Raw genomic sequence first — 19,509 nt, forward strand, 5'->3', positions numbered from 1 at the left:
ATAGCCAAGAAATGGAAGCAACCTAAATGTCCATTGACAGATGAATGGATAAAGAACATGTGGTTTTATATATATGATATATATATATATATATGATTATTATTAGGTTTAGGGGTGTGTATATATATATATATGTATGTATGTATATATATATATTTATATATATGCATACAGAGTTGGGAAGGTAAGTAGCTATGCATTTGTACAAAGATGTTCTAATTAAAAATGAAAGTGTCCTCAAGTTAACCTGTTGCTCACATTTTGCAACTCTGGAATGACCTAGGAAATGTGATTCTGTTTTCCCCTTTGTTCTTGAACCTCTCTCCTCTTACCATTCCTGTTTAATCTGTGATTATAACACTTTAATCATCACACATGCTTCCATACACTAACCCATATTATTTTATGCAGAGTAGTTATATATTAAGAGAGCTTACATACTTGAAATACAAAGCCAGTAGTATAGGAATAGCTCAATATGTAGCAATGAGATGAGGTGGATATAAATAGAGTATCAAAGAAGCAAGAGGAGCAGGCACCCAGAACAGAAGCTGAATATACGTTATGTATGAGGAGAGATGCCTCTTCAGTGAGAGAATGGGGAAGGAAGTCAGGATGGGTATGAATATCAACATGTTCATCAGGGCAGGAGTAATGAAAATAAATTGAGATAATTTACTTGCCATGCCCTCTGATTGATAAATTAGGGTTAAGGATGAATACTGATTTTCTGGAATGTGATGTTTAGAAAAATTGGAAATCCTCTTTAAAAAATATGCAAAAATATATACAAATTTAGGTGTATATAGATTATTATACATATATAAATCAATATATAATATACACATAAAATTTATTAAAATAAATCATAACACTGAAAATTTAAGGTAGCTCATAGATATCATCATAAAATCAAGAATAAAAACACAATTATATTAATTAGCTTGATATACTTAAATTTTTTCATTTAACTGGCTTTTCATATGAATAATTTTGAACAATAATTCTATGAAAAATGAAAAGATCAAATTGTATATTTCTATAAGCTGATTGCCTCCGTATCAGATTATCTTAAACTTGAGTTTTACAGTTTTACATTGATAAGGAGGGCATACTTTGAAAAAGTCGAGCCAGTATAGTGTTATCCATAGAGATTTTGAAGACTTCATTACCTCAGTGACCTAAGATTTGAGTCTTACTTTTTTCCCCCTAAAGGTCCCTTAGTGTCTGTAGAATCAGTAAGAGAATGATTGAATAATTTGCGAATGTGTGTGAGCATGTGCTTACGCATACAACTTGACAATTAAGGCTTTCATTGTAATTCATAAGACTGTTAAAGTGTCTTTGAAAGCAATTATGATTTATGTGCATGCCACAACCAATTCAAAGCATATATTTTTATCTATGTTTCTTACTTTAGTAAAAAACATTTCTGTCATAATGATGTGGTTTACCAAGATGTCTATTTAAATTATCACCACAAAAACAAATAATTGAATCTTCAGGGCTGTACTTTTTAACTGAGTCTATGATAACATTATCAGTGATGTCCAGTGTTTTCCATCATTGAAATGAACTTCCAAAAACTTGATTGTGAGTTCACAAATTGAATGCACTAAAATAATTATTGCAATAAATGAATTTTCTATTTAAAATATTCTGATGCCTCTGATGTAAAAATGGCATCACTTTCTGTTTTAAAAGTTTTTGTTTTACTTGTATAACCAAAATTTTAATAAATATTCTTACTTATACCACAAAGAAGAAAGTTTGAAATAAAAAATGTACATTAATTAAAAAGTCACACTATATCTAAATGAAAAAATCATATTTAAAAATGTGCACATGTGCTACGTCACTTCAGTTGTGTCTGATTCTGTGTAACCCTATGGACTACAGTCTGCCAGGCTCCTCTGTCCATGGGATTCTCCATGCAAGAATGAATACTGGAGAGGGTTGCCATGCCCTCTACATGGGCATCTTCCCTACCCAGGGATTGAGCCTGCATCTCTTATATCTACCTGAATTGGCAGGAGGGTTCTTGACCATGAGCACCATGTGGTAAGCCCCATATTTAAAAGAGTGATATGGAAACAGATTTTCTTCAGTTTAAAAGATTGCTTTCAAGCAGAGAACTCACTATTAATTTGAAACAGAAACTGATGCTTCTTTAGCATATTTGTGTTTATGGTTTCCACATGGTCTGTGATATCACTAAAGTTCCCATCACAAATGGAATAGATTGGTAAATATTTCATACAAATGATGTATTCATCATCAATACTTTTTAAAACACAGAAATTCAGACCTTAATTTTTCACTTAATATGCATTTTCCTTTTTGAGAAATATTTGATGAAAAGTTTTATTGCAAAAAAAATGTTTTCTATAAAAGTATTTTAATCAGAAAGGCTCAACACAATATTTATATATGATATATTTGTTTAATAAGACCCTTAGGAAGAGTATTCAAACCTCATTAAACGTATTGAGCAGACTGTTCAACTTCTCTTCCTCACATATATTTCATGTCCACCTATTCTATGATTTCTCAGTTCTACACTGACAATGCTGATTATTATATCTGTTCCCCTTTTCATCTTACAAGGAGATGAGAGGCACAGGCCACAGCATAATGGACTAGCATAACAAGTATACCAGTCGGTCAACAAGGTTTTCCAGTGAACACTGAATTTTATCTTTGAATTCTCTGTATATTGTATTTCAGAAGAAATTGTTGCTTTTATGTGGGAAGGATTAGGAAAAGAGGTTTTTTCCCTGCCTTTTTAGATGAAATAATTATAAGTCAAAATGAAAACTCTGTTCATTAGATGTGTTCATGAACTCTGTTCATTAGACATCTTGCATCCTGTTAGAGGATAACAGTATAAGCATGATGAACAAATTAGACAAATTGCAAACCCCTCAAGTTTATTATAATGTACCCATTATATAACATACCCATTAATAATCACACTTAAATTAAAAATACCAAAGTCTTATGCTAATACTAAATTGGGTTGGATGCTGGAACACCAGGAATAAACCAAGAGAATCCCAGGTAAAATAATTACTATGGTCACAGTAGCTGTAAGACCCTATGTGATCTGGCCCATCAGTACTATCCTAATATGCTATCTCTATTCATTCTGCTCCAGCCACCCTGACCTTCCTGCTAATGTTTCCCAATTATGTCAAATATTCTCCAATCATGATGCTTTTACTCTTGCTCTTTCCTCTGCTTTAAATGCTATTACATCTCCTGCACTGGCAGGCAGGTTCTTTACCACTAGTGCCACCTTAGAAGCCCAGATGTTAGTCTATAAATAACCAAGTGACTTGTTCGCTCATCTCCTTCATGTCTATACTCAGTGAGTCCTTCCCTGCTCAGCCTATTTAAAAGAACTGTCACAGAACACTGACTATCAATGTACACTCTTTGCCTTCCCTGCTGACATGTATATATTTTATTACTTTAATGTGTGCCTTTTTCTACTAAAATATAAGACTATGAGAGCAGAAAGTGTTGTCTCTTTTGTTCATACTGGGTTGGCAGTGCTAACACTTTTTCCTGGCAACTGGTAGCCACTGAATGAATATATGCTGAATCAATTTACATTACTAATATTAAATATATATATATATATATATACCCATATATGTTGTTATTATTAAACTACCATTTCACATTTAGTTGTTGCATCATTATTCTGTTTAGAGTGGACTACATTTAATAGTCCAGTTATTATTTCTAATATAGGAGTAGTTTACTAAATTATCATTAATAAAGGATTCTGAGATAATCATCTGCTATGAGTTTTCTTATTTTCACTCATTAGTAAGACATTGCTATTTGACTCCCTGGGGCTGACAATAAAGTTATGCCAGGGAGCTTGCTTAACAGACTTAGTAACAGCAAACTGAGGACAGTCAACTAAAATAGCTTATGATACTTATTAGAAAGTTGACTTTCCTAGAATAAAATAAGCAACAGGTAAAAGGATATAGACAAATGAATGATTCATTTCCAACAGCCAATTTAGGAGAAAATATCATTTTTTTACAGTGTTCAATAATTTGGATAAGTAACCACCTCTAACAATAGCTTAGGATCTATAAACTGTTGTTCAGCTATTATTTTCTCTGTGAAATGAATGATAAAAGTTCAGATTTTTCAACATCTTTAAAGTCATAATCAATTTGTTGATGTTTGTGGAAAGTGACTATAGAATTGTAATACCCAAAATTCTTTTGCAAGACTGGAAGTTATATGACTTTGTTAACTCTAGGAGCATGTTGTATTTTTGTTACTTGTATAACCTGCAGATCTTTAGTACAGAAGCATAGATTGATTCTCAGACTCAGTTGCTAAGACAGAATTATGATCAAGGCAGAGACAGAATTATGCCCACACATTTAACTGGGGGGTTACAAAACCATCTACAGCATATTTTGTGATTAATTAGGATTGAAAGGGTAAGTTGAGAGCTTTATTCTTACACTACCAAAACAATGCTTATTTCTCTGGAAATTTCCAGTAGAGCCAGATTGAATTTTTTTTAATTAATTTACTTATTTTAATTGGAGGCTAATTACTTTACAATATTGTGGTGGTTTTTGCCATACATTGACATGAATCAGCCATGGGTGTACATGTGTCCCTCATCCTGAACACCACTCCCACCTCCTTCCCGATCCCATCCCAATGGGTCATCCCAGCACACTGGCTTTGATTGCCCTGTTTCATGCACCAAACTTGGACTGGTCATCTGTTTCACAAATGGTAATATACGTGTTTCAATGCTATTCTTTCAAATCACCTCACCCTCACCTTCTCCCACAGAGTCCAAAAGTCTGTTCTTTATATCTGTGTCTCTTTTGCTGTCTCATATATAGGGTCATCATTACCATCTTTCTAAATTCCACATATATGCCTTAATTGAACTGATACTGTATTGGTGTTTTTCTGACTTACTTCACACTGTATAATAGGCTCCAGTTTCATCCACCTCATTAGAAATTATTCAAATGTGTTCTTTTTAATAGCTGAGTAATATTCCACTGTGTATAAGTACCACAGTTTTCTTATCCATTTGTCTGCCAATGGACATTTAGGTTGCTTCCATGTCCTGGCTATTGTAAACAGTGCTGCAATGCACATTAAGATACACGTGTCTCTTTCAGTTCTGGTTTCCTCAGTGAGTATGCCCAGCAGTGGGACTGCTGGGTCATAAGGCAGTTCTATATCCAGTTCTTTAAGGAATCTCCACACCATTCTCCATAGTGACTGTACTAGCTTGCATTCCCACCAACAGTGTAAGAGGGTTCCCTTTACTCCATACCCTCTCCAGCATTTATTGTTTGTAGACTATTTGATAGCAGCCATTCTGACTAGTGTGAGATGGTACCTCATTGTGGTTTTGATTTGCATTTCTCTGATAAAGACTGCTGTTGAGAATCTTTTCATGTGTGTTAGCCATCTGTATGTCTTCTTTGGAGAAATGTCTGTCTAATTCTTTGGCCCATTTTTGAATTGGGTTGTTTACTTCTCTGGTATTGAACTGCTTGTTTATTTTTGATATTAATTCTTTGTCAGTTGCTTCATTTACTATTTTTTCTCCCATTCTGAAGGACGTCTTTTTACCTTTCTTATAGTTCCCTTTGTTGTGCAAAGCTTTTAAGTTTAATTAGGTCCCATTTGTTTATTTTTGCTTTTATTTCCATTAATGTGGCAGGTGGGTCATGGAGGATCCTGCTGCGATTTATGGAAGAGAGTGTTTTGTTTGTTTTCCTCTAGCAGTTTTATAGTTTCTGGTCTTCCATTTAGATCTTTAATCCATTTTGAGTTTATTTTTGTGTATGGTGTTATAAAGTGTTCTAGTTTCACTCTTTTACACTTGGTAGACCAGTTTTCCCAGCACCACTTGTTAAAGTGTTTGTCTTTACTCCATTGTATATTCTTGCCTCCTTTATCAAAGATAAGGTGTCCATAGGTGTGTGGATTTATCTCTGGGCTTTCTATTTTGTTCCACTGATCTATATTTTTGTGTTTCTGCCACGAACATACTGTCTTGATGACTGTAACTTTGTAGTATAGTCTGAAGTTAGGCAGGTTGATTTCTGCAGCTCCATTCTTCTTTCTCAAGATTGCTTTGGCTATTCAAGGTTTTTTTTTTTTTTTTTTCCATACAAACTGTGAAATTATTTGTTTTACTTCTGTGAAAAATACGGTTGGTAGCCTGATAGGGATTGCATTGAATCTATAGATTGCTTTGGGTAGTATACTCATTTTCACTATATTGATTCTTCTGATCCATGAACATGGTATATTTCTCCATCTATTTGTGTCATCTTTGGTTCCCTTCATCAGTGTTTTATAGTTTTCTATATATAGGTCTTTTGTTTCTTTAGGTAGATTTATTCATAAGTATTTTATTCTTTTCATCGTATGGTTAATGTGATTGTTTCCTTAATTTCTCTATTTTTTCATTGTTAGTGTATAGAAATGTAAGGGATTTTGGTTTATTAATTTTGTATCCTGCAAATTTACTCATTTATTCATTGATTAGCTCTAGCAATTTTCTGATGGTGTCTTTAGGGTTTTCTTTTTTTTTCCTGCTTTGCTGATTTTATTTATTTATTTTTGTTTTTATTTTTTTATTTATTTATTTTTGTTGTTGTTGTTGTTTTTTATTTTTTAAATTTTAAAATCTTTAATTCTTACATGCGTTCCCAAACATGTCATCTGCAAACTGTGAGAGCTTTTCTTCGCCTTTTCCAATCTGGATTCGTTTTATTCCTTTTTCTTCTCTGATTGCTGTGGTTAAAACTTCCAAAACTATTTTGAATAGTAATAGCGAGAGTGGGCACCCTTGTCTTGTTCCTGACTTTAGGGGAAATGCTTTCAATTTTTCGCCATTGAGGATAATGTTTGCTTTGTGTTTATCATATATGGCTTTTATTATGTTGAGGTATGTTCCTTCTATGCTTGCTTTCTGGAGAGTTTTTGTCATAAATGGGTGTTTAATTTTTTCAAAGGCTTTCCCTGCATTTATTGAGATAATCATATGGCTTTTATCTTTCAATTTGTTAATGTGGTGTATCACATTGATTTATTTGTGAATATTGAAGAATCCTTGCATCCCTTGGATAAAGCCCACATGGTCATTATGTATGATCTTTTTAATATGTTGTTGGATTCTGTTTGCTAGAATTTTATTGAGGATTTTTGCATATATATTTAGCAGTGATATTGGCTTATAGTTTTCTTTTTTTTGTGGCATCTTTGTCTCATTTTGGTATTAGGGTGACAGTGGCTTCAAAGAATGAATTTGAGAGTTTACCTTCCTCTGCAATTTTCTGGAAGAGTTTGAGTAGGATAGGTGTTAACTCTGCTCTAAATTTTTGGTAGAATTCACCTGTGAAGCTATCTGGTCCTGGGCTTTTGTTTGTTGGAAGATCTTTGATTACAGTTTCTATTTCTGTACTTATGATGGGTCTGTTAAGATTTTCTATTTTTTCCTGGTTCAGTTTTGAAAGGTTATACTTTTCTAAGAATTTGTCCATTTCTTCCAAGTTGTCCTTTTTTTTTTTTTGCATATATTGCTGATAGTAGTCTCTTATGATCCTTTGTATTTTTGTGTTGTTTGTTGTGATTTCTGAACTTTCATTTCTAATTTTGTTGATTTGATTCTTCTCCCTTTTTTTCTTGATGAGTATAGCTACTGGTTTGTCTATTTTATTTATCTTCTCAAAGAACCAGCTTTTAGTTTTGCTGATTTTTTGCTATAGTCTCCTTTGTTTCTTTTTCAATTATTTCTGCTCTAATTTTTATGATTTCTTTCCTTCTACTAACCCTGGGGTTCTTCATTTCTTCTTTTGATTAACAGTTTCTTAGCGTATTAAGGATTTGTTAAGCTCTCTGACATAACAAGATTTCATAACAAGAGACATAAGTAATAGGTCTTAAATTCTGATTCAAGAGGGTTTTTATTTAAGTAAAATATGGTAGAAATTTTGTTACATAAAATAGCATTTTAAATTAAGAAAGTCATGAAATCTATGGAATGTGTTATGTGTTTTCTAAATTACAAATTTATTTTAACAGGAGAATATATTCCAAGGCTTTAATATGGAAATATGTGTAATACTTGGAATATGTGAATCTGTATGTTGACTGTTACATTTCATTTTTTTTAAATTATATATGTTCTACATTTAGTTCAGGTAGATGAAACCAAAGACTTTTATAAGGCACTCATTCCAGAACAATTCTTTATCCCTAACTATGCTGAAAGATCTGGAAAAAAGTTTACATAATTTAAAAATATTGATCTTATATATTTTTTTAAATTCAATAAATACTTTTTATTTTTTATTTAAATATTTTAGGGATGGTATGAGAATAAGCCATCTGTACTTTCATGAAGCTTAAAGTCAGAGTGAATAACCAATATCACACGTATACAGAAAACTTGATATTAACTTTTCATAAGTCACATTAGCATATGCAGTTGGTATAACAGCTAGAGATGTGCATATTTATTATCATGTTGTGAGGGAAAGAAAACTCATTCTATGAAGACCAGTGATATATATATACACACATATATATTTCTTTTTTGCAACACATTTGTACCAGCAAACAAATTATTCAGTTTTATCACAATATGTTCATTAGGATGAAACAAGTTATAGGATACAGATTCTAGTTTCAGATATGTTTAACTAAAATAGTCATTACCAGAGTGAAAGAGTTATGTAAAGAGAAATAATAAAAACAAACAAACACTTATTTATGTCTTAAAAACAAAGATAAAAAGGGAAGTGACTGGAGAGTTTTGGTAGTTCTAGCTAACTCATACCAGGTATCAGCAAGGCTTCAATACATTAAAAAAAAAAAAAGCTTCTAAACAAAATGTGAGAAAAGAAATAAAGATAAGATTAGAGAAGAATGTACTCCAGAAGATTTTAAAAATTGGGGAAAAGGAAAAATGAAAAATAGGAAATTAAAAGAATGAATAAAGTTTCTGCAGGTTCAAGGTGGCAGATAAAATGTGTATTTTTAAAAAATATATCTACTTTTTAAAAGTAGCATTGGAAAAGTAATAAACCAAAAATAAAAATAAAATCACAATGGTTATTAGGTTAGTAAAGAAACTTTACAGAATAAAACAGTTTCAAAAGCAATACATTGAAAGGGCACCACTGTAAAGATACCTCCTGCAGCTGACCCAGGATCAGGGATGGTACAGCTAGAAGCAGGGATGGGAGGAGTTATAACAAGTGAGCAGGTCAGCTATGGGATTAGTGAAGGCTTACAGCATCGCCTGACCAGAATCCTGCCTCCTGGAATACATCTGAGGAGCAGCTCTCTTAGAAATGCGGGTCTACCACTAGCCATGCAGCCTGGGCACTGACATCAGAGATAAAACAGGACACCCTTCCCCAATGGGAAAGTAATTTTCCTGCCAACAGTGTGGTCAATGAGAAAGGCAACTAAAGGAAGAAAATTTCCAGTTGAACTAATATGAAGCCCATTTGCTAATCATGGGGGGAAATAAAGATTTTAAATAGTATAAAAGGAAATGATCAAGATTAAACTAGAAATTCAATCCAATTCCATTCAAACTCATATTTTAAGATTCAAGACAATAGCAACATATTGAGGAGAGTAAATGTCATTAAATTTTGAGGGCATAATAGGGACTTACAAAAAGACAGTCACTAGTGAGAATCAATAAGAAGATCAATGAAGCAAAGACAAGTGCAATGATAGTCTAACATAAATATGCTTTCACCTTACATGAAGGATGTCAAATCAGTGGTAAAATGGTGAACTAATGAACAACTTTTGTTGGGACAGCTAGATTTTGATCTGAAGGAAAAAAGCATTCCATTCTGATGTCATCCTTTCTGTCCATGTATCTCTAAAAACTTGTAATCTTCAAAGATTAGAATTTAAAACAAAATATAAAGACTAAAATATATAAAGAATATTTCAGTAATTTTGGCTTGAGGAAAAGTTTTCTAAAACATAAAATTGAGAAAGCATTCAGCATAGAATTAACAGATGAAATTTTTATGTATTTATATGGACAAAAAAGAACTATATAAATTGAAAGCAACTAGAACAAAGTAAAAGAAAACTCTTCCAACATATATAAAATGATGATGTAAATACTTATGCCGTAAGATTTTAAAATGAACATGAGAAAAGACAAATCAAAATGAAAACAGGCAAGTAAAAGGGCATATGCTTTACATAGGAAATAAAAAGTTAATATATGTAAGAAAAAGTGTTTGTTTGAATCATCTGTTGCTTTGGCCTTATTTGATTATAGAGGAAATATGCTGCTGAATACAATATCAGAACATCTATCAAACAAAGAAGCCAGCTATATTGACCCAAACAATGGGATAAGCATGTAGCCAAACCTAGGTCTATGAGACACTGTTTTTCTAAATTTGAATAAAGATCAAAATAGATTCCTGATTCAGCCATATGAGGCAACCTACAAAAATGGTAACACAAAAGATTCATGGTTGTCAAATAATTTAAAGTGATTATTTATTATTAATTTAATTGGGAAGTTACTCCAACTCCATCATATCAGTATGGCTTATAATACCTATTATATAGCAATTAATCTCCTAAATCAGTGGTTATCCATGCCATCTCCATATAACCAGTTGGGGAGCTTTGTCTAGGCCCACACCTCAGATATTCTACATCAGACTGTACTCCCAAACCCTCTTACAACCCATACCTATGCCCTCATAGGGAGTCCTCCATTCTCATTGTTTAAGGATAAAATAAGAGGCACTCATTTTCCAGTGCCTCTCCATGATATATCAGAAGTAGCTGGCAGTAGGCTATAGTGGCAGTACAACTAAACCAGGAATAATTTGAGTATAAGGAAAAAAATGACCTCTGACCAGTGGGCAATATCTCAAACAATAAAATTTTCTATTTACCTTTACTGGATAGAGAGATGTTCAGAGTTGAGAAACACATGAATTCAATAATACTGACTAATAACAAATATGTGTCACACTATTAAGGAATTGGAAAAGATAAGAATGGACTATTAGTGATGGGAGGAAAATTTATGCAAGTGAATTTCTCAGAGTGGATCCAGTATTTCCTGCTCCAAAGAAATGCCAGTTGGCAATTTTTCATAGTCACTCCATGAGTGTTCAAAACACTCATGTTCATGTTGGTAGGGACAGAAGCTCTGGAAGGGATAAACAACACGAATTTAACTTTAATAAGAAGAGTAGTTACTGACTCTGGAGTACTCAATTGTCATTGAATGAACCAATTAGTGAATTCCAATATGTTACCATAACTCAAGGGAATTTAACCCATTTATTTAAGGGTAGCCTAAAGTCACTGGTCCCTTTCCATAATACAACTGCAGCCATTTGTCCTTACTACCTAGACACTGGTTCTAGAAATTGTACTAACCTTTCCTTCCCATTATGCCTTTGTCAATGGTCACAGCAAATGGCTTACTGAATGCTTTATCATATGCCCAGTCACTCAGTCAGGTCTGACTCTTTGAGAGACTATGGACTGTAGCCCACCAGGCTCCTCTGTCCATGGGATTATTCAGGCAAGAATACTGGAGTGGGTTGCCATTTATTTCTCTAATAAACTATCATGATGTCTCACATATTGCTGTTTCCTTTCAAGAAATGCCTTTCACTGAGAAGGAAGAAAGAGAGTGGGTTGATGCCCTAGAGACATAAAGGTCGTCTTATATGTTTTATCAGGGAGAAACAGTTGTTCATAGCACATTGAAATGACCTACTAAAGACTCAGTCACTGAATCAGTAGATGCACTAAGAAACAGCTATGTCATATATTCTGAACTATATGATGCTATATGAACTATATATATATATATGATATATATATATCATATATATATATATATATATTTGAACTATATGATGCTGTCTTATCCAATTCAGAAAATATGGTTCTAGAGCCAAAACGATTCTGGAGTTTGAGTATTGAAACTTATAATTTATTATAGTTAATACTCACTGTGAATCTTAATTTTATGTGTCAAATTGGCTAGGCAATGGATGTCCAGAGAGCTGATCAAACATTATTTTGGGTGTTTCTGTGAGGGTATTTTTCAATGAGATTTAACATTTAAATCAGTAGACTGTGTAAAGCAAACTGCCCTCTCTAAAACAGGTGAGCCTCATCCAATCAATTGAAAGTCTGATAGAACAAAACGCTGATCCTATCCCAGGAATGAGAATTCTCCAGTGTGATCACCTTTGAACTAGGATATTGACACTTCTTAGTTCTATAGCAGTTTACTAGCCTGCGAAAGAAAAAATAAATATCCACTCTATAAATTTGGATTTGTCAGCCTCAATTAACATGTGAGCCAATTCCGTATAATAAATCTTTCTTCATAATATATACTATTGGTTCTGTTCCAGTAAAGAATACTGGCTAATATACTCTTTCAAACATTTTGCTTCAGACTCTCTAGGTATTTAACTCTTATGTTTCAAATGTTTTAACACCAAAGAGGAATGCTACCATTTGAGATAAAATTTTCATTGAATTGAAGCTGAAAACTAATACTTGGACATTTTGAGGTGCCTCATACCACTAGACAAATAGGCAAAAGTGACAAATATGATGTTGATTGGTATAAAACTGACTCTAACTCCCAAGGAGAAATAGATTCACTGATCTACAATGGAAGTAGGGAGTACTAAATAAGATTTCTGCTCCAATCGCTGGTTTAGTTGTAAGGGGGAGGTTACACACAGTACCAAACAACCCCCAGTATTAGTGGCATAATCTTTCAGAAGCTTATTTATCATTCATTCTATGGAGATCTTGGTTGGGCAAGGCTGGGGAGAGGGGCCCTCTCTCACCATATTTTCATGCCAATGCTGCTGATCACTGTGGTAAAGGAAGAGAAAAAGTGGAAACTCTACTTTCTGGTCACACTTTATTGTAAGAGAAAGTCAGACACCACGCTTAATACCAAGGTGAAAGGAGTAAAGTCAAAATCAAGTGCCTGGAAGGAGATCTGGAAATATTTGCTAAACAGTTCTAGTAGTGCCATGTACTACCACACCTGTCACTCAAAGTAAGTGAAAAATGAATTCTGCTCTACACAAGCAGTACAACCAAAATCTCAGACCTATCCGCTAAAACTACTTGAGTCCCTACACTAGGGAAACATTTCCAAGAAGCTGAGAAATGTTTTATGCTTCAGCTATAGCTTTTAATCAGTAGTAAAACTAGGACTATAGGCCTATAGATTTTACATGCATTTCATTCTTTGTATTATTAACACTGTCATTTAATGAAATTCACTTATAGTTAAATATATATTTTTCTTATTGTATTTATGTACATTGAGATCAAATGGATAAAGATAAAGGAGAAAATACTCATTTCCAGAAATGTTTCCAAGAACCAGGACTTGAAGCTGGATATAGTAACTATACAAGATTCTGGGTTATCTACATTTTAGGAAGACGTGTATTTTTGCTGACATATTTAGTAGCATTAGTAATGATTGGTATTTTTTTTTCAACTTTTATCTTCAGAAAAGAAAAGATATTGGATAATTTGGTGGTTGGATGGTGGTGAGCACATACTGTTTACGCCCGCCAAGAATCTGTCTTTCATGCTCAGGTTAGGACATCCTCATCTGGCTTTGAGGAAACAAATAATTTGATAGTAATCTTGTAAATCAAGAAGCCCTATTCCAAAGTGCTAACACTGTAACATGGGAAACAAGGAAAACCAAAAATATGATTCTCCTAAGGATTTGAATAGAAGAATAAGGATACCTAAAGCATTTGGAATCAGTTTCTCTTAGGAGTAAACTATGGACTCTGTCTTCTTAGTCAGAGTTTCCTCAAACTGTTCTTTTCTTTCTTTCTTTCTTTTTTTTAATTGAAGGATAATTGCTTTACAGAATTTTGTGGTTTTCTGTCATACATTAACAAGAATCAGCCATTCCAACTTGAGGAGTTGCCTCAAACTGCTCTGATTCCTATCTTTTCTGAAACATATTTCTTCATTTTTCCATTAATTCTATGAGCAACTTCATAACTTTTCAGTAAACTCTATTTTGGATCAGAAACTAGATTTTATTTCTGTTATTTATAGGAAAGTATATCTAACTAATGCCATTTCCAACTTTAAAACTGATTACCATGCAAATAAAAATAAGGATATATTTTTACCTTTGACAAAAATAGAAATTACTGAAGATAGCCAATTTAAAAGATGTTATGGGAAATAAAACGTTATATATTGCTTTGGAGATTATAATTCAATACAAAGTTTCTGTATAGTAATTCAACAGAACCTGACAAGTAAAATTTAAGATATTTGAATATGCTTCTAAAAACAGATTGATTGTTAAATTATTCCAATAATTTTAAAGTGCAGGCAATATAAATATTTCCCAGTAAGAGTAGCTAAAAAAAAAACAACAACAACAACAACTATGGAATACTGTACAGCTCTTAAAAACATTTAAGCTTATCAGTATCTACTGAATTTGGACAATATTTACCATATGCTTTTGAGCAAAAAGAAGCAAGCTGCAGAGCAATAAAAAAACTATACTCTAAATTATACAAAAGATCTATTTCTCTATACAAAACATACATGTAGGTCTAAATATGAATACACTGTATATATACAAATGCATTCACTCAGTCATGTCTGACTCTGTGTGTGATCCCAGGGACTGAAGCCTGCCAGGCTCCTCTGCCTGTAGAATTTTCCAGGCAAGAATACTGGAGTGTGGTACCATTTCCTACTCAAGGATCTCCCTGACCTAGGAATTGAACCTATGTGTCTTGCATCTCCTACATGGGCAGGCAGATTCTTTACCATTGCACCACCTGGGAAGCTCTAATATACATATATTAATATCTATATTTATAGAAGGTCTTAGAAGATACACACAAACAATTTGCAATGATAATACCCTGAAAGGTGCTAGACCTTAAAATGGGGCCCTTAACTGAATCTCTAAATTATATTCATTGTAGTGTAGAATTATACAAGTGCATATTTTACTTTTATTTTTCAAAATATTAAAATAGATAAGGTAATAGGATGCCTAACAGTCAAAGAGTAAAAGGAAACATGTAATATATATTTAAAGTATAGTAGAAAAAATGAAATGTGAAAATAAGGCTAACATCAATGTTACTACAGTGTATTTACATAAAGCTACACAGCAATTATGTTATTAACTAACATTACCTCAAATGATACTGATAACAAATACAATTCATCAGGGACATATTATGTAGTAAGCACTTCATGGAACTCATCCCAAATTTACTTCATAACTATCCTATGATGCTGGTCCTATTTCTTCATTTCATGGAGAAGATTATGACAACACAGGGCAGTTAAATGATGAGGTTTATAATTATGAGTCAGCAGACATTTAGTTTAACTATAAAATACAAGCAAATCCTAGATTTACTTGGTCTAGTGGAGCTACAGAGGTCTTGGAGTAGCTAAACTTCTTAAAGCACAGTTCCTTAATCCTGCAGTGAGTGCTGAATAAGTTGCTTCAGTCATGTCCAGGTCTCTGTGATGCTATAGACTGTAGCCTGCCAGGCTTCTCTGTTCATGAAAATCTCCAGGCAAGAATACTGGAGTGGGTTGGCATGCCCTCCTCCAGGGAATCCTCCCAGCCCAGGGATGGAACCCGCATCTCTTACAGCTCCTGCATGGGCACACAGGTTCTTCACCTCTAGTGCCACCTGGGAAGCCCCTGCAGAGTAAGAGCTATTTTTTTGAAGTGCAGAGAATATTAAAGAACAAGAAAAAGAGGTGCCCTGCTTGAGCATCTGTGTTAATATCAAGGCTTTACTTTTGCTTGTCTTTGACAAGGCTGGAACTTACTGCATGTGGCTGAGTTAGTCAGTAATCTGATCATGATCCTCTACTGGAGTTTGACAAAGGCAGTGTTCTGAACTAAATTCCTATGGGGAGCCTGCCTTCTACAGCAAGGTGGTTCCACCCATCACTGCTCAGCATTTGAAACTGGCCCTGGACAACAGGTAGCAGGGAGGGAAGAAAAAGATGAGTATAAGTGTGGGAGCCTGTGCTAATTAATTGCGTATAGTTTCATTTATCTAACAGAAGATTTGATGGCATACATTTTATTCTGAGCATTTAAGAGACAACTTTAACATTTGCTTTCTCATTTCTGAGAATAACCTAGAAGACTTACTTTGATCAACTGACATATTTTTCAAAAAGAACTTTGTTTATAGACCTTTTTTCTACTTCATCTGGTATAATGTTTCCTATCATGTTGACAGACAGAAATCAGATCAGTGAAAGATGACATTAATTAGTTAAACGGGCCAAACTAATAATGATTTATTTCAGTACAGACTGATGACATCAAAAGTATATGGTATCTGTTGAAAAATAATTGTATTTCACTACATCTTGCCTATTACAAGGTATCTTATAAGAGAGTGATAGCTATTGGATTTGGTAGGTAGTAAATGAAAAAATCACATTATGATTTCCAGTCTTTGTTAACCAGCATTTTTTCTTCTGTAGTAGATCTGTATCTTACACTTAATAAAGGAAAAGAGAGCAGCACTTCCAACCAAAAGATGGTTTAGTTATTTGAGCATCCAGCTAATACACGTGTATGTTTGTGGTGCAATTATTATTATTATTATTATTATTAACATTAGCATAGTATGAGAATTACTTCACAATATTTTTAAAAGGAGGACAATCTGATTGAAACAGGTCATTTTGAAAACCAGCATTAGTTACTCTTATGTAGTTGATATTCAGTGTTGTTATCTATACTAATCTGGCTGCTGTATTTGAATAACATTATTTCTAGGTTTGTCAGGCTGCTTATTTAATTAATTAGTAGTAAATAAGTTAATGGCAATAATATATTTAGACTTACCCTGGCATTGGTCCATTTCCAGCAAGACTGTAAACCTGACGAGGATTTAGTAGGTATTGGAATTTTCTGTAAATTCTATAAAGGTGAAAACATAGAAGAAAAAAATTAAATTTAGTGGTACCTCCAAGTTTTTATTCTAAAATGCACACTGATTTGGAACATTCTCTATCCTGCTTTTGCATATTATTTATCTAATAAGATTTCAAATAAATACTTTAAAATACCAGGATAAAATTAGTTCAATATCTTTTCTTAATAGATCCTTGTGTAATTTACAAATTGGACCACCCTAACAGAGATGAAAGTTATTTATCCCATATATATAATGGTTTTGGACACTTTGTATGTATGTACGTATGTTAGTGAAGACTGTGATCCCATCTGCTTAATTACTCCACATAAACAATCAGCTTGATGAGCTAGCTCACAAAATTACTAAAATATTTCACCAGGAACATATCAAACAATTCATTTTTTTCTGAAATAAATTAATCATTGTATAACCAATACAATAGAACTGTTTCCAAGTATACACACAATCCCATATCAGAATTCTGAGGCAAAATATCACATGTAAAGAAATATTTTTAGTTTTTAAAATTAGCTTTTCCATACATGTGAAAATATTACTATATATCTTAATGCATCCATCTCATGTTTACTGATAGGGCTTCTTTGATAGCTCAGTTGGTAAAGAATCCATCTGCAATGCAGAAGACCCCAGTTTGATTCCTGGGTGGGGAAGATCCCCTGTAGAAGGGAAAGGTTACCCACTCCAGTATTCTGGCCTGGAGAATTCCATGAACTGTATAGTCCATGGGGTCACAAAGAGTTGGACATGACTGAATGACTTTCTCATACACACACAGGTTTACTGATAGAAATCTCCAAATATCTGTTTATATTGTCCTGCTTCCTTGAGCAATACCCTTGCATTCTAGATCTTGAATAATGATTACCACCCAGTGTCTTAAGAATGATTTTAGTCATTCTCGGGACCTCTTTTTCCCCAGCACCTGAAACAGAGGACGATCCTGTACCTTCTAACTGAGTAATGTCTACCATACCTGGTTATTCTATCTCGTGCCTTACTTCAGGCTTTCAAGTTCTCTCACCAGATTTGTGAAAGTCTTGCCTATACAGCCTTCTTCTGTTCTGCTACTTAAGTACAGTCATGCTGTTTCCAAGAAGAAAAATCACTGCGAGTCAGGAAACATATACAATATTTTGTTATATTTTCTCATCTTTCTCCTCCTTCCTCTTAAATTTCAACCCCAATGAATATCTTCTGGCTCCCTACCAAAACAGCACACTCATCCACAATTATGTCTTTTTTTTTCCTTTACCTGTCTAATACCTGCTGCTGCTGCTAAGTCACTTCAGTCGTGTCCGACTCTGCACGACACCACAGACAGAAGCCCACCAGGCTCCCCCGTCCCTAGGATTCTCCAGGCAAGAACACTGGAGTGGGTTGCCATTTCCTTCTCCAATGCATGAAAGTGAAAAGTGGAAGTGAAGTCACTCACTCTTATCCAACTTTTAGCGACCCCATGGACCGCAGCCTACCAGGCTCCTCCATCCATGGGATTTTCCAGGCAAGAGTACTTAGAACCAACTCAAAAGCTAGACTTTTGAGTCTTCAGAGACAATGACTGTTTTCCTCTGAACTTCCATGGCAACTTTATTTTAAACACGCTTAACTAAGCTTCTACCTTGGGGCTGCTGTAGAAAATCTATTTATGTGTCTGCCTCCCTGTAGGACTATATCTTCTATCTCGTCCCCAGTTTCTAGCAGAGACTCGATTCTCTCAAGTGTTGCCGTCTAAATGATGTGTGAGCACTTCCACAGCTGTTGATGGGTATGGGAAACTACCTATGTGTGAATATTTATTTCTGTGACCTTTTCCTTCTTACCTAATACATCAAAGAAGAAAATCTACATATTTTGAAAGGAAAACCCTGAATGCTGTGCTGTGTGCTTAGTCACTCAGTCATGTCTGACTCTTTGTGAACCCATGGACTGTAGCCTGCCCAGGTCCCTCTGTCCGTGGGGATTCTCCAGGCAAGAATACTGGAATGGGTTGCCATGCTCTCCTCCAGGAGATCTTCCAAACCCAGAAATTGAACCCAGGTCTCCTGCATTGCAGGTGGATTCTTTAGCATCTAAGCCACCAGGGAAGAAACATATTTTGAAAAGAAAACCCTGAATAGAATCCCATTATTTGTGAAAGATGGCTCCTATGCGTTTATGATCACACACATAATAGATCTCCTTTAAACATATTTACAGTTCTTTTGATTTTGAATGGTCCTTGTTAGTGTATAAAGGACAAAACGTGAGTGAGTGTGCATACTGCTGCTGCTAAGTCGCTTCAGTCGTGTCCGACTCTGTGCGCCCCCGTAGACGGCAGCCCACCAGGCTCTGCTGTCCCTGGGATTCTCCAGGCAAGGACACTGGAGTGGGTTGCCATTTCCTTCTCCAATGCATAAAAGTGAAAAGTGAAAGTGAATTCGCTCAGTCCTGTGTGACTCTTAGCGAC

At 34.2% G+C, this 19,509-nt stretch overlaps 1 protein-coding gene across 7 annotated transcripts in view; it reads right to left on the reverse strand.

Annotated features, from left to right (window-relative positions):
* The window catches only part of DGKB (diacylglycerol kinase beta), an 877,599-nt gene that overhangs the window by 520,163 nt on the left and 337,927 nt on the right, over positions 1–19,509 (reverse strand). For all 7 annotated transcript variants that reach the window (XM_069587582.1, XM_069587580.1, XM_069587583.1 and 4 more), the window contains one exon: positions 16,970–17,044. In XM_069587582.1, the coding sequence (XP_069443683.1) occupies positions 16,970–17,044 (75 nt within the window). The remainder of the gene's footprint in view (positions 1–16,969; positions 17,045–19,509) is intronic.

Source organism: Ovis canadensis, chromosome 4 (genome assembly GCF_042477335.2).
Source record: "Ovis canadensis isolate MfBH-ARS-UI-01 breed Bighorn chromosome 4, ARS-UI_OviCan_v2, whole genome shotgun sequence".
Lineage (NCBI taxonomy): Eukaryota > Metazoa > Chordata > Mammalia > Artiodactyla > Bovidae > Ovis > Ovis canadensis.